This window comes from Doryrhamphus excisus, linkage group LG8 (genome assembly GCF_037039965.1).
Source record: "Doryrhamphus excisus strain RoL-2023G ecotype Guam linkage group LG8, RoL_Dexc_Guam_v1.1, whole genome shotgun sequence".
Lineage (NCBI taxonomy): Eukaryota > Metazoa > Chordata > Actinopteri > Syngnathiformes > Syngnathidae > Doryrhamphus > Doryrhamphus excisus.
In genome coordinates this window covers 1,497,623-1,513,357 of record NC_136364.1, presented here as the reverse complement: position 1 = coordinate 1,513,357, position 15,735 = coordinate 1,497,623, and the positions used below count along the sequence as shown (strand labels likewise).

At 39.5% G+C, this 15,735-nt stretch overlaps 1 protein-coding gene across 4 annotated transcripts in view; it reads left to right on the top strand.

Moving 5' to 3' along the window:
* Nucleotides 1-15,735, top strand: part of bcas3 (BCAS3 microtubule associated cell migration factor) — a 208,434-nt gene that overhangs the window by 38,906 nt on the left and 153,793 nt on the right. For all 4 annotated transcript variants that reach the window (XM_058079792.2, XM_078792600.1, XM_078792602.1 and 1 more), the window contains exon 16: nt 6,862-7,012. In XM_058079792.2, coding sequence (XP_057935775.2) covers nt 6,862-7,012 — 151 coding nt within the window. The remainder of the gene's footprint in view (nt 1-6,861; nt 7,013-15,735) is intronic.

The window sequence follows — 15,735 nt, the reverse complement described above, 5'->3', positions numbered from 1 at the left end:
ATGTTACAACTTTTCTTCTAATTACTTTTCTTTGACATTTCAACTTAATATTAAAATGAAAATTTTTAAATGGAATGCTAATAAAATTAAATTTTTTCTCCTCATAATATTGCAAACTAATCTCATGAAATGGCATCCTTTTTTGTTGTAATATTTTGACTTTATTCTTGACAGCTTTTTTCTTCAATTTCTGCTGTTACTTTTTCCCACCTATTTGAACGTTCTTCTTGTAAATTTAAAACTTTATTAGTTTTTTGTATTTCATAGTACCATGACTTTTTTAAAATTATTTTTTCTGTAATATTCCCCCCAAAATATAGATTATATATTTTATTTAATATGTTATTTTCCCCACAACATTCTGATGTTATTCTTTGAATTTTATTTTATTAAAATTTATTTTATTTTATAAAATTTTTAGATTTTATTAAAATTTATTTTATTTTATAAAATTTTTAGATTTTATTCACATTTATTTTATTTTATAAAATTTTTAGATTTTATTAAAATTTATTTCAATTTATTAACAACAAATTTTACAACACAATTTTTGCTGTTTTTTTTTTTTTTTTTTTTAAGTTTTCTGGTATTCTTAAAATGTGCTGTGGGCCCCAAAAAAATAAAAATAGCAAAAATGGTTTCAGGACCGCACACCCCTGCCCGTTTTTCGCCGTACTAATCCTAACCCCCGAAAACGTAATCAGTCATCAGTTATTGTAGATGTTTCTACTTCAGTGCCTCGGACTCTCTGCAGTGCTCCACAGCTGCCCGTGCCTTTTAGGTGGTGCAACATATTTGTTCCTGTGGCCGATTGCAATGTGGAAAGCAAGAGAGGTGTTAAAAACACGGTTAGACGGGAAACTATGAATTCCCTTGTTGATCGTAGCACTTCCTCTCTGCTATTACGGTCTGAGGCCTGGCGTATTTGGGTTTGAGGTTTTTGTTTGATCTTGCCTTCCTGGTGACCCGGTGCTTCCCCTTTGCCAGTCATGTCATGTGGTAAAAGCACTGATGCCAAGGAAGCATGACCTCACCTCGCATCTTGTACTATTCACACAAACGGTATTCGTCACCTTCGATTATTATTTGCATTACAACCTATTTTGGTACTTAAAATTCATCCACAATCTTTACATGAGACTTGAACTCAAGTCTTATGTGCGTTCTAAAGATATAAAAACACATAAAACGCAACAAATGGGACATCTGTTCCAGCTAGAAAGCCCACTATTAAAACACCTCTATGTATGCTGTGAGCATGTAGTAACAGGTACATCGATGATAACATTGAATACTTTGGTACTACTTTGGTCACACGAAGTATTAGCAGAACTTTTCAACCCTGAAGTATATTGATGTGATTTACAATGTAGCTAAGCTAATATATAAAAAAAAAAACAAAACCAAAATCATATGAAATATATGATTTTTTTTTTTGTTTTTTATAATACAACCATCAAAATAAATGATTAACACTATAAGAATGTAAACTTTATTGACAATTCACACATGGTTTTGTTTACAAACATTGCATCCAAACATTGCCTCAAATGACTGAAATATCGGACGTATTTATTTTTATTTGAGTATCAACTTTAAGCCATGAAGAGCTGATATCAGAAGTATCAGTTATTTCAGTATCGATCCATGTTTTCTTCTTCATAGCTCATATAGTTGTTGCCGGCTCACTACCCTGCATACCTTGCGGGCACTCGTAAATAATCTCCATATTTCACATTTCTCAACCGATTTAAAGAATTCTCACATCGAAACATCAGCTCATTCAGGAAATTTGCAATAAGAATTTCCCACATCCCAAGAAAAAGTCAATTTTCACTGAAAACACTTGAGAATTCTTACTTCCGTATTTCCAAACTGATTGATTCTATCATGAAAACATTCACCTGATTCAGGCCATCCTTCCCATTCAGATAAAAAATCTCCTTTTTTTTTTTCACCTCACTTCAGAATCCACACACAGTTTCTACACAACCCGTCTTCTCAAGCCGACAAAGGGTTTGCAATTCCGTGACACCGTTGTCATATTCTCTGTTGCATCGCTTTAAAAACACACCACCAGATGAGAAATCTCATGTTTACAAAGAATATTAGATATTCTGTGCTTGAAGCAGTTCCTTGAAATGAGTAGTGCTTGTTTGTCAGGATGAATTACATGTTAGGAGCCTTCCTGTGCACAGGCATGCAGGGACCGTCCTCTGTGTGGCGCTGTGTAATCACCGTTGCCTGCAGCAGGTCACGGTTGGTAATGGGAGGCCTTGATACAAATGGAACAACACACACAAGAACCCACTTCACAGCCTCCTACAAGAATGGCATCTGAATGTATTCAAGGTGTCCAAACTTTGTCTTTATAAATGACACAAAACCAAACATGCTAAGCAGTTCATATGGATGACTTCAGACAAAATAGATTTGAAATAAAATGTAGAAATAAATGCATTTTTCACTGTTTTTTTTGTCAAATAATGGTAGATAATAGTCAATTAATAAATTAGCTAGGATTAAATGTAAAAATCTGAATACATTTCCTGATTTTCAAATGCTCTTTACATATTTTATAAAGTTTTTCCAGCCTTTTTCTTTTTGACAAAGTAACGTATAAGAGTAGACGGTGACTTATTATTTTCTAGTCTGTAATAATAATGATAATGCTTATAATAATGCTAATAATAATAATAATAATGCTAATAATAATAACAATAATAATAATAATAGTAATAATAATAATAGTAATAATAATAATAATAACAATAATAATATTACACATCTTTGTATAATTTTAAATGAATAATATATTTCCTGATGGAAATTTCCAAATGTAATATACGTAAATATTTGATCGGCCACTACATTTTTTACATACATTTATCAAATACAAATAGTTAATGGACTTTTTTAGGTTTCTAAGCTACAAAAAAAAAAAAAAATATATATATATATATATATATATATATATATGTGTGTGTGTATATATATGTATATATATGTATATAGCAAAAAGTACACAGGAAAATATTTGCTCTGTTGAAAAAAAAAAAAAAAAAATATATATATATATATATTTTTTTTTTTTATCAACATTTTTTCAACAGAGCAAATATTTTCCTGTGTACTTTTTGTTGACTGAACCAAAATCATCCTTCATAATGTTCTGATGCAGACCGTGCAGACTTAGTAAAATATATACAAAAAAAAGTGGCCATAAAAAAACAAGCTGTGAGCCACACATTGTCACCACGCCGGACTTTGGACACCACTGCTTTATGTGGCACATATGATGTCTGCCATGCAATTCAGGTCCTGTGCTATAAACCCACAAATGACTGGTCAACAGGAAAGAAAATTACTGTATGTGCTTATTTCACCTCCTATGTGAGTGTTATAGTTATGGTTTACGTGTGCCATTACATACCCGCTAATGTGGTACGTTTGTCTTGCAAGAAGCCAGAGGTGAAGAAAGGAAACTGATGCTTTCCATCTCTGACGTGTCTTCAGTGGAAGCTGTGAAATACAGAGATCTTCCAGACTTTGTTGTTGTTGTTGTTGGAGCACATCTTTATGCATTTTTAATTGGCTATCTGTCTTTTTGCTTCAGCCTGAAGCCCATGGAAATGTTTCTTTACGCGTCTAGAGTGTTACTAAGTTGAATAATTCATCGTAACCACGGCCACACACTTGTCAAACTCTTTCAAGAAATCTATTTCCCAATTTACAGAAATTCCCGATTTTCATGCAATTGCATTTTGGCCCCAAAATATGTTTTCATCCTCAAATTTTTCGGAATTCCTATATCAGTTGCCTTCTCCAGTTGCTTTTTTTCACCTTTAACACATTTTATTTGAATATCCATACAAGTTGAGGCTCGTTTAAAGTCTTTACTATGTGTTCCTCCATATTGCACTGCAGAGAGGGATGAGTGAAAGCAAGCATGCATGTTTATAGGACGCCCGATGAGCCAATAGAGTTTGCCCAACCCCGTCCCTTCTCTTCTTCCACAAGACTACCTGGCAGTTAACGGACTGTGGGTGATTGCTTTCCCATTCCAAATGTACTTGCCAAAACAAGGTTTGTGATTTTAGCTGCTGTGTTGGTTTATTTTTATTCTGTCCACTGCTCCTCCTTTGTCCTCCCACGTTGCTTTTACCACTCCCTCTTGCTGTTTCTCTTTTTAACTGCAATATTTGAACAATATTTTGCATGAATCTATGTACTGTACACCATATGGACAAAGCTACTGGAACACCAGAACATTACGTCATTATTTTTAACTCACTCAATCCCAGCCATTTCTCAAAAGACAACCCCCTCAGTACCGGCCACTACGCAGAATATTTTCTTCTATGGCTACATAAACATGAAACCTACCAAAAGAAAGACTATTGTCTTTCACTCATCAGGAAAAAAATGCTTCTATTTGTTGCCATTCTTCAGTAGTCAGCAGTAGAACATAAGTAAGTTTCAAGAAAATATCAGCTCCCAACTATAAAAAGGGAGATTAGCTTTGACACAAATGTTTTGCTTGTGATATCTGAAATATCGAAACAACTGTACCACAACATAAACAACACGAAAAGCGTTGTTTTACACCAAAATAGCATTCCATTTACAAATATAGGGGCATTAAATGATATGCAATTTTCACATTTAGAATCTCAATTCTGTGTGTGCACATGTGTGTGCGCATGGACATACGTTCATATTTCCACACAATGCGTGACCTTCGGCACCCGACACTCCTCCATAGTCTTCCTCTTCCAAAATCAGTTAAAAATCAGCTTAAGTGAATTTTTTAAGCATATAGATGCAATGACATGTTTCATCTTAACAGTATCGGTTTTTGTAGTATAATTTATAAACTTTAGTGGTATAACGTTAAACTATTACAAGTATAAAAGTATTAAAGACAAAAGTTTAAATATTGAGAAAATAGAAAAAAACAGTAGAAAAAAACATTCATTCATTCTCTACCGCTTATCCTCATGAGGGTTGAGGGGGTGCTGGAGCCTATCCCAGCTGTCTTCAGGCGAGAGGTGGGGTACATATAGACAAACAACCATTCACACTCACATTCATACCTATGGACAATTTGGAGTCGGCAATTAACCTAGCATGTTTTTGGAATGTGGGAGGAAACCGGAGTACCCGGAGAAAACCCACGCATGCACGGGGAGAACATGTTAACTCCACACAGATATGGCCGAGGGTGGAATCAAACTCGGGTTTCCTAGCTGTGTGGCCTGTGCGCTAACCCCTCGGTCGCTGTGCAGCCCGAAATTAATACATACCTCAGTGATTTTACGAGAATAAAGTCAAAATATTAACAAAAAAGTTGCATTCTAACGAGACAAAATTCCAATTTTACAACAACAAAGGAAAGAATAATCATTTTAGTAGCATAAAATTGAAATATTAAAGTAAAGACAAAAGTCATATAATTATGAGAAACAAAGAAAACTAAATAAAGTTGTTATTTTTGGCTACAGGTTATAATATTAGGAGAATAAAGTCTGAGATGAAGAGATACAGAGAAGAACATTTATGAAGATTGTTGAAGAAATGTTTATAAAAAAATTTAGAACAAATCGTAATATGTTTTTTCACCCTTATGACCCATTAAAAACACATTAAGTTCTTTGCTTTCCAAAGTAACAAAGTGTCAAAATGATTGTTCCCCATGAGACCCTAACCGGACCAGGGTTAGCACACCCCGGTATGAGAACCAAGAAGCAAAGATCACAAATACCATTGCAATCATGCGTTTGGATATTGAAAGAATGGCGTGACACGGAACGAGTAAGAACGGAGAAGATGTTTAAAGGACAGGCTTTAATGTTGGGAGAAAATGCGAATGCTTTTAAGACGGGGATCACGGCTAGAAAGCTGGATGGATGGCTGGATTACGAGCGAAGGAGAGATGAGGGTCAGATGTCAGCGTGTCTTTTTGACAGCACGCTGGCTTTTCTTAGATAATGGAAACGGAGCTAAACCTGATTGATGGATTTTCTTTCCACATGTATCAGTGTTTGGGGATCATCACATTCTGGTCATTAATCACATCTTTGCCTCTGTCTGATGCTTCTCGTCTGTCTTTGCATCATCTTCTTAGGTATCCTTTCAGTTACGCTGATTCCTCATCGCTTTAAGTTGCAGAGGTGTTCAAACCTTTGGGTCATCTTTTAGTGAGATATCTAATAATATACAGCGGTGTGGAAAAATGTCTGCCACCTTCCTGATTTTTTTTTTTTTTTTTGCATGTTTGTCACATTTAAATGTTTCAGATCATCAAACCTACATGTCCTCTCTTTAGAAGCAACAACTGCAATCAAGCGTTTGTGATAACTTGCAATGAGTCTCTTCCAGCGCTGTGGAGGAATGTTGGCCCACTCGTCTTTGCAGAATTGTTGTCATTCAGTCACATTGGAGGATTTTCCAGCATGAAGCCTTTTTAAGGTCATGCCACAGCATCTCAATAGGATTCAGGTCAGGACTTGGACTAGGCCACTCCAAAGTCTCCATTTGGTTTTTCTTCAGCCATTCAGAGGTGGACTTGCTGGTGTGTTTTGGATCATTGTCCTGCTGCACAACCCATGTTGGTTTCAGCTGGAGGTCACCAACAGATGGTGGAGTCATGAACACTGACCTTAACTGAAGCAAGTGAGGCCTGCAGTTCTTTGGATGTTGTTGTGGGGTCTTTTGTGACTTTTTGGCGGAGTCGTCGTTACGCTCTTGGGTTCATTTTGGTTGGCCGGCTACCTGAAATAATGGCAGGGAACTTGTACTGTCATAGTACTGCATCAAAGACTCTACATGAATTCTAATCGTATTCTTGTTTCTTTTCAGTCAAGCTCAGCAGCCAGGATTCGTACAACAACTTCAGCAACAACAACATGGCAAACCCACGCTTGTCTCCTCTGCCGAGCCTCACCGTTGTCCTGCCTCTCGCTCAGATCAAACAACCCATGACCCTCGGAAATATCACAAAACGCTCGGGGTAAGCACACACACACACACACACACATTTGTGGGAAAAAATGATGAGTGGTCATTTAATTCAATTAATTATTTTTTAAAAACTGCAATCTTATGCGAATCATGTCAAGACAAACTTGCAATTTCATGAGTAAATAATGTTATGTAATGTTTTGTAGCATTGGGGTGAAATATTCAACAAAAAAGTAATGTTGTAATATTATGGTAATGGTTTTATTTCATTTGAACATGCATCAGATTACAATTGAATGCATCCCATAATCAGTTCACAGTTCCACATGTCCAAAAGGAGTAGGAAGAAGCAAAGCTTATTAAATCCTACCCCTCCATCTGGTACTTTTACAATCACTAACTGTTACATTTGTTCACTTCCTGCTTTCATAATATAGTTTATGTTTTTAAAGTTGTTTTTTTTTATTTTATTTTTGTCACCTACCGAAGTACTGGGTGATATGAGCATCCAATGCCATAATGGGTACCATAGTGCGTGTCAATATAGTGATATATATAGCACATCATGACTGGTTCAAGACTCTTCATCCTTGTATTTAGCAAACATCAACTGCTTGTATTGTTTCTTGAATTGGCTCATCGTTGTGCATTGTTTGATTTCCTTACTCAATCCATTCCATAGTTTGATTCCACATACTGAAATGCTATGGCTAGCATAACGTAGTCCTAGCAAATGTAGTTCTTCCCTGAGATCATATTTCTCCTCTCTTGTAGAGAAGTATTGGATGACATTTTTAGCTAATTGGTTATTTTTAGCCTTATGCATTATTTTAGCTGTTAGAAGATGAACTATATCAGCAAGTTGAAGTATTTGTCATTTTAGAAATAAGGAGTTAGTATGTTCTCTGTAGGCGGCATTATGAATTATCCTTACTGGCCTTTTTTGCAGTACATTTAGCGAGTGAAGATTGCTTTTATAGTTATTATCCCATATTTCCACACAATAAGTAAGATATGGTAGAACCAGAGAGCAATAAAGAGTGTGGAGTGATTTCTGATTAGAACAAATTTTGCTTTGTTCAATACTGAAATAATTCTGTAATATGTTTCCAGCTCATATTATGGGAAATAAAGTTGTCATTTGTGGTAAAATTAGTTTGTGGAAAAAGTTACAATATTATGAGAATTATGTATGGAAATAAAGTCTTAATTGCGATAATAAAGTATACTTGAAGAAAGATTGAGTATTTAAAAGTAAAATAATGGAAAATGTAAAAAAAAAATAGTATGAAAGGGACATAAACAACAGGGATTTTATGATAATCAGCTGAAAATAGTAAGAAAAAAAGTAAAGTTGGAATTTGGGGGAAAATTAGGTTGCTTAAAAAGTTATAGTATGAAAATGAAGTCAAACTCTTACTTGGAAAGATGCTTTCAAATGAGTGTCAATGTCAATTATTACATTTTTGAAAGTGGTCTAAAACGTTTGATCAGGAGTGTAAAAAACGACAGGAGGAAGTGTCAATAATGAGAGCGTGACACTGCTTAGTTATCATGCTTAGTTGTCTATTTCATAGGAGCAGATCCTTTCTAGGACTCCAACTTTATCGTTCTCGAAGGTCGCAACGTTTGAGCATCTCAGTCATACGTATAACATGTCTGGCGTACAAGCAGTGTTGATTTCTCCACCACCATTTCCTAATTTTGCTTCACTTTCCTTTTCTTTGATTTTATTCCTTTCATTTGGTGTAATGAAGGAAACAAAAGTTTACTGACACAAACAAAAGTTATCACCCTTTCTCAATTTAGCGACGATCGGGGCGTCAGGAGATCTCATGTGATGGAAACATAATAATAAAAAAAAAATCTTGTCAATTATATATGAGACCTCTTGTCAATTATACAGTCGTCACTTGTGAGTTGGGTGTCTCACGACTACGTACCCTTCCGGCGACATATTGGTCCTACGTCGTCTGTCTTTTGTACAGTAATACTAATTCAAGGGAGTGCGTGGTGACACGGAATGTGGCGACAGGAGGGACGCATGTACTTAATAAATACAGCGTGAGGCAGCAGGTTTGATGTGCCATGCTTTAAATCTATACTTGCATGAACCATCTGTCCGTCTGCGCCCCAACCCCGGCACACCCAAACAATACAACCCCCAACATCTCCTCCCTGCACCCCCACCCCGTCGTCTCCTCTCCTGTGTCTGTGTGTGTTTGACTGTGAGAGAAGCAACTGTATTTACACCTGTATGAGCACATCTTTGCTGGCAGGCCAGCAGAAGAACACACCAGCTGCTTAACCTACATTTTGCAGCAGGTTAACTCGTTGGACACAACACCCCCCCGCCCCGCGTCCCCCATGCAAACCCACCACCGCCACAGCTGTTTGTGTGTCCAGCATTAAAGCAAATCTTAGATGCAGTATGTACATCTATCTAAACAGTGTAGAAACCAAAAAAGTACACGTACGTTTCCACGTACCAGGACATTAGAACATAATCTAGCATTTGGTTTTGGTAAATCCAAGCGCAGATGACACATCCGTTATGATTAAACAAATCAAGTCAAGCCAGGGGACATTGTTGTCCACAGCCGCTGGAAGAAAAGTGAACTCTAAACAATCCATAACTGCCAGGTTAATAAAATATCATTATTAATCACGCAAGACACCAATTTAACTTCTATCTTTCAAAGCAGCATCACTGACACAACTGATGTTCATTTCTGCTGCTAAAATGGCGTTTACACTTGCATGCATTTTACCTCTGCATTGTCCCACCATTTTCCGTGGAAATGCGTGTCATTTATTTGCAAGGGACCTACAAGATATTGAAGAAGCAGCTCATGCTGCAATAATTTAAAGTCTTTATTATCTCACAGCTGTATAAAGAGTGTGCAAAGAGCAGGAAGGAGGCAATAAACTAGAATAAAGTGGAAGCTCACAGTGTGGGAGAGGGAATTACTGACTAGAAGACATTGCTTTGGGAAATATGGTCACTTATTAACAGAAAATCATAAGGAGGATCCAAGATGCTATAGCAGTTACTTGAGAATTTCCTCCCGAATTGGTCCAAGAAGTGTTGGAAAGCGCAGAGACGCTTTGGTAAGCACCGCCCCCATTGTTTGCACATAGGTTGCCATGCGTCCCCACTACTACTTTACACTGTATATGTACACAAATACAAAACTGTGGAACTGGCAACCCAAACTCGTAATTGGCCCCCAGCACCAAGGCTCCATACTGCGACGGTTCACCCAGTACAGATCCCAGTTATTCGCCCAAGTTACCATCTGGGACCCCCACGATTCCAAAAAAGTAGTTGGTATTTGTTTAAAATTGATAGTTACCGTACATTAAACAATAACTTGCACCATTTGGCGGGGCTAAAATCAGTATAGGACTTCTGCTGTTACTGTATAAAAGTATTGAGCTGTGGCTCTTCCTCCTTCTAATACATGCCAAGGTCAGCTTGAAGGACGTGTAGAGTGGCTGCGTGTGTCCTTCCATGTCTCCAAGGACTGCTGGAAACGTGGCAGTGCCGTGTTTGTCCTGGGTTTACAGCTTTGGGAGGCAGGGGTTTGGCGACATAAACGAGCACATGCATGCACAAGTGCTGCATAGTCGACTGTGGAAAGATCGATCCCGCAGATGGACAGATTCGCCCAAAGAACACAGACAATGGCAATCGCTCCTCCACAGTAACATTTCACAACTTTAAATAATAGACAGACTCCAACATCATCCACAAAGTCGCAATAACGATGTCAGTTAATGGCAGTTTGGCTGTTTGGATTGGCCCACCGTCACCCCTTAACGTCGCCAGAGACGACCCAACCTCTCCAGTCCATGCCAGACCTGGCTTTCCTCAAGCTGACAGGTCTCACCAAGGGGATCCTTTTCCAAGATTTGGACGACATCAAGATGGCCATGATGACTGAGCAGCAGAGGACCCTGAAAGATCCTTCCAGGAGTGTATGAAGGCATGGCAGAGATAGCCAAGAAAGTACATTAGACTCCAGAGTGATTGCTTCGAAGAGGAAAACTCTATTTGAAATATATATTTTGTAATACCAGTCCTGGAACTTTTCTGACACACCTTGTACACATACAGTAAAGTCTCGTTATATCGATATCGGTTATAACGAATTACTACTTATTACGATACTATTTTCATTTCCCGGCAAATTTCTAGTCTTTTATGATATAATTAGTTCTGTTAGTACGATACCCGGTTATTATGATAATCCGGTTACTACGATGCCCTTTTCATCTCCCGCCAGCCAATTTGGTCTGCTTATATCGATACAAAAGCAGCTTAAATCAATATTTGCTTAAGGATTTCAATACCAAAAAAGAACATGCCTGTATAGAATCTTTACACACAAGAGAAACCACGAACGCAGTTGGTTCTTCTGTTGCAGGCATGTGTTTAGCCAGCTATGTGGGGCGGGTATCGGTATTTTTTCCGACTCCCGAGAATACCGATATAACGAGACTTTACTGTATTTTGCATAAAATGCTTAGTCACATACTTTGTAAGGCTTAACAAGAGAAGGGTGTGGCACATTCAACATCTTAATGGCAAAGTGTTGGTCTTCTGGTCTGGCAGGGGTTTAAATAGCGCGGTGTTCTCGCTGCCTGTAGGACCACTAATAGATGGCACATCGTTGCTTAATAAAAACCACATTTCGAATAAATGCTGATAATGATTCAGATCGGACGCCCACTGAAAACTGGTATGGGACCTGAAAGTATGCCCCGACCCACCAGTTGAGAAACACTGATTTAATGAATGTGATTGCAGAGAACAGATGATAAATTGTAAATACTCTGGGTGGCTGATACTGTGAATTCTCGTATCAGTACGATACAAATTACAGGGATACTGATACTGGTAACCATAATTTTTCGTTAGTTATTTAAATCATTTTATGTTTTTTTTCTGATTTTGCTTTTAGTTTGCTGATGACGATTCTAACCAGACTAAACCACAGGCAAACATAAACATATAATTATCAGCAAACTTATTTATTACAGTTGAACATTATCTAAATAGAAAAATGCAAGACAATATGAAGACAATAATACAACGATTCCCTAATATTGCCTGCACCCCTAATACAATATAATGGCGGGGGTCCTATCTGAATAAACCCTTCATATGAAAATGTTCAGGTCATAGAAGTAGACCCTGATGAACATGACATTGACGTACATGACATGACAAATGGGGCCGGCTAAGACGGAACTGCCGTTGCTGCAAGTCCACTTGTTCTGCAGTCGCCGCATTTGCATGAGGACAGCTTTAACATGCCAAAAATGTCTGCCTGTGTCAAATTGGGGATTTTGCAAGCAGACAATTGCACACTCATCCCATCTGCACACGGGGCTGATGTTAACACAAATGAAAATCCAAATGGAAAGATTGTCACACACAACACAAAACACGGCCAAATCCTGCTGCAGACAATTTGAAGGGAATGCAGAAAGAGTGCAGCTGAGTTAATGAGAAAGACAACAGAGAGAGGATGAACAGGGCCTTTTGACCTACTGCAGATGTGGCCTGAGATTACTCTAATACGAACACAACAGCCAAACAAGTGCTGGAGCAATTGCCTTCCAGAGCCTTAGAGACCCGCTCTGCAAAGGGGCTTTAAGTCACATGGCAGAAAGACTCAACTCGTTTTCACTTCCCTTCTTTTTTTAATGGCCGAGGCAGAGCTGCGATTAGAGGCCATGGTCCAAGAGATGAACGTGTGAACTATTATTCTTTGGGAGTGAGGTCACCACCCTCGCAGGTTCATGACACGCACTCTTTTCCCTTCACTTCTGGCTTACTCCTCTGTGCGTTTCCATCCATCTTCTGCTTATCCGAGGTTGGGTCGTGGGGGCCTTCCCTGTCCCCATCCACTTCGTCCACCTCCTCCTGGCAGATCCCGAGGCGTTGAGAGACATAGTCTCGACACTTCTTCTCACCTTATGTCCAAGGGAGCCTATGAACCTTGTACCCACGATCTTGTAGGAATGTAGGTCGACCAGTAAATTGATCGCTTTGCCGTTTGTCCCAACTCCGTCCCATGCAGAGTCAGCATCCCTGCAGACACCTCATCAAACCGCCTGTCAATCTGGTGTCAAACTCGTACTCAGGCTTCCCTTTTCCTAATGACGCTTGCTCAGTGCAAATGATGCTAAGTGATGCCTCTGCATCTCTCCCACCATGCGCAAGCCCAAAAAGCGGACCCAAAGAATGTAGACCTACACAGGACTGGAATGGACTAGAAGAGATGATGTAGGAACTTGGTAAAAAAGATGGCTGGGTGCCACCATTGATCAGTGGAAGAAATGCAAGATACCATTCCACAATGACAAGGAGACGAGCTGGTCGATGATGTCAAGGAAGTTGGGAGCACAGTCAGGAAGAATGGCATTAGTAAGACACTTTGCTGTCATGGATTGAGATCCTGCTCAAGAAGATACACGTGCTGACCCATCTGAACCTTTGTCATGAAAACACAAGGCTTGAGGAGTGTGATGTGGTCACATGACACCAACACGGAGGTGGAAAGATTCTGCTTTGGGGATGTTTCTCTGCTAAGGGGACTTGACGTGATTGGACAAAGCTGGACGAAATTTGCGGGGATTAATAGAATTGGCGGGGTTAAATCATTTCAGATTAACTCTGATTAACTGTGTTTGGTTTGCCACTGTATCCTCTGAGTCTATGTGACAGATGTCAGCTGTACAGATAAGCCTCACTCCCTGACACCTTAAGATTTGAGCTGGACATGGAGTTGATAGCTTGACGGCTAGTGCTCTCAAGTCTCATTCTGTGGTCCTTGGATGGAGGCCAGGGCGGTTTGGAGCAGGGCTGGCAGGTTACGTGTATCCTACATCAATTCTAGTTCAGTTCTATCAACAAGAAATGGGCGAGGAAGCCGAGTGGCGCATGAGCTTTCACATACACGTTCATATGTCCATCGGTGTCGATCCATTTACTCAGCTGGGGGCCCGGTGGGGCTTCTGTAGGCTCAGCAGTGGGTCAATGGGAGAGGCAGCCCGCCCCCTGCTGCCATTTATATCTAAGTGGGCATTTACTCAATGCCTCCATTGCACTGACCATTGTGTTCATTTGTTAACGTACACTCGAGGGACAGGACATTTGAGCGAAAAACGTTGCTCCCCCCCGTCTGCTAGAGGAACATTTTTCCACATGCGTATGCGTAAGAGCACGCACATTGGGAGGCTCCAGGCAACTGCAGTAAAAATGATAAAATCGAGAAGTCCTGCGGGGTACTCGGCTTGGCTGGGAATTCTTTTTTCATGTCTGGAGGTTGGCTCGCGGGGACAGAGTTCAGTCTCATTGGACCTTTATTGCTGTTGGGAAAAGTCCTGTTTGCTGGAGATTGTTTAGAGAGCACTGTGACTATATCGGGATGTGCAGAATAAACACAGGAACACACTCCCAAGCCTAATGTGTTGTAAACACTGGAGACACAGACTGACGGAAGGACACCCACTTGCACTTACAGCACAGTCACCCATTGGACATGTCGTCATTTTTATGTTGTAATAGTGACAAAGTTGAACTTTACATGGTATCGTTCTGTTAGTGTCATCATCGTACCGACTACACGGTATCTTACAGTTTGACGTAAAGTATGTTGACAATATATTCTGTGGGTTAGCTCAGTGGTTTAATTCTTTGTGTTTTCTCTGTACCCTCCACTCCCTTCACCCTCACCTTTTCATGTCATAAAGACCTTACTTCCTCGGAGCATGTTTTGCCAGTACAACTCCATGGTGAGTTTACCTTTCGTCTCTTGTCGCATGTTGTATTACTCACCGCATCGGCAACGTCTTCTCACGGAGAAATACTTTCACAAGGGTCACGGGGGTGCTGGAGCCTATCCCAGCTGTCTTCGGGCGAGAGGCGGGGTACACCCTGGACTGGTGGCCAGCCAATCACAGGGCACATATAGACAAACAACCATTCACACTCACATTCATACCTATGGACAATTTGGAGTGGCCAATGTTTTTTGGAATGTGGGAGGAAACCGGAGTACCCGGAGAAATGCATGCACGGGGAGAACATGCAAACTCCACACAGAGATGGCCGAGGGTGGGAATTGAGCCCTGGTCCTCCTAGCTGTGAGGTCTGTGCGCTAACCACTAGACCGCCTTAACTTATTAAATCTTACCCCTGGTAATCTGGTACTTTTACAATCAGTAACTGTTACATTTGTTCACTTCCTGCTTTCCATAATACGTTTTTTTTTTTGTTTTATTTTGACAAGAAATGTCCATGTTTTGACATTCTTTTTCACTTTATTCTTATAAAATTTGTGCTGTTTTTCAGTTTTGCTATTGTTGGATTTTTTTTGTCATTTTTTTTGAGCTAACAACATGTTTTTGGAATGTAGGAGGAAACCGGAGTACCCATGCATGCACGGGGAGAACATGCAAACTCCACAAAGAGATGGCCGAGGGTGGAGTTGAACTCGGGTCTCCTAGCTGTGAGGTTTGCGCGCTAACCACCCGTCCGCCGTGCAGCCCGGACAAATACTTATAGTGCTTAAATACAATACACAATTGTTTCATTGACACACACAGTGGGGACAATTTAGTATTTGATCTCCAGCTCATTGGTTCAAGCATTGGTCACACTGGAAGTAAGTGGCGCTAAGTTGAAGTTGATGGCACACCTGGTCCGGAGTGAGGTTACTTCAATAGAACTCCAATAGAACTAAATTACTGTGAGAA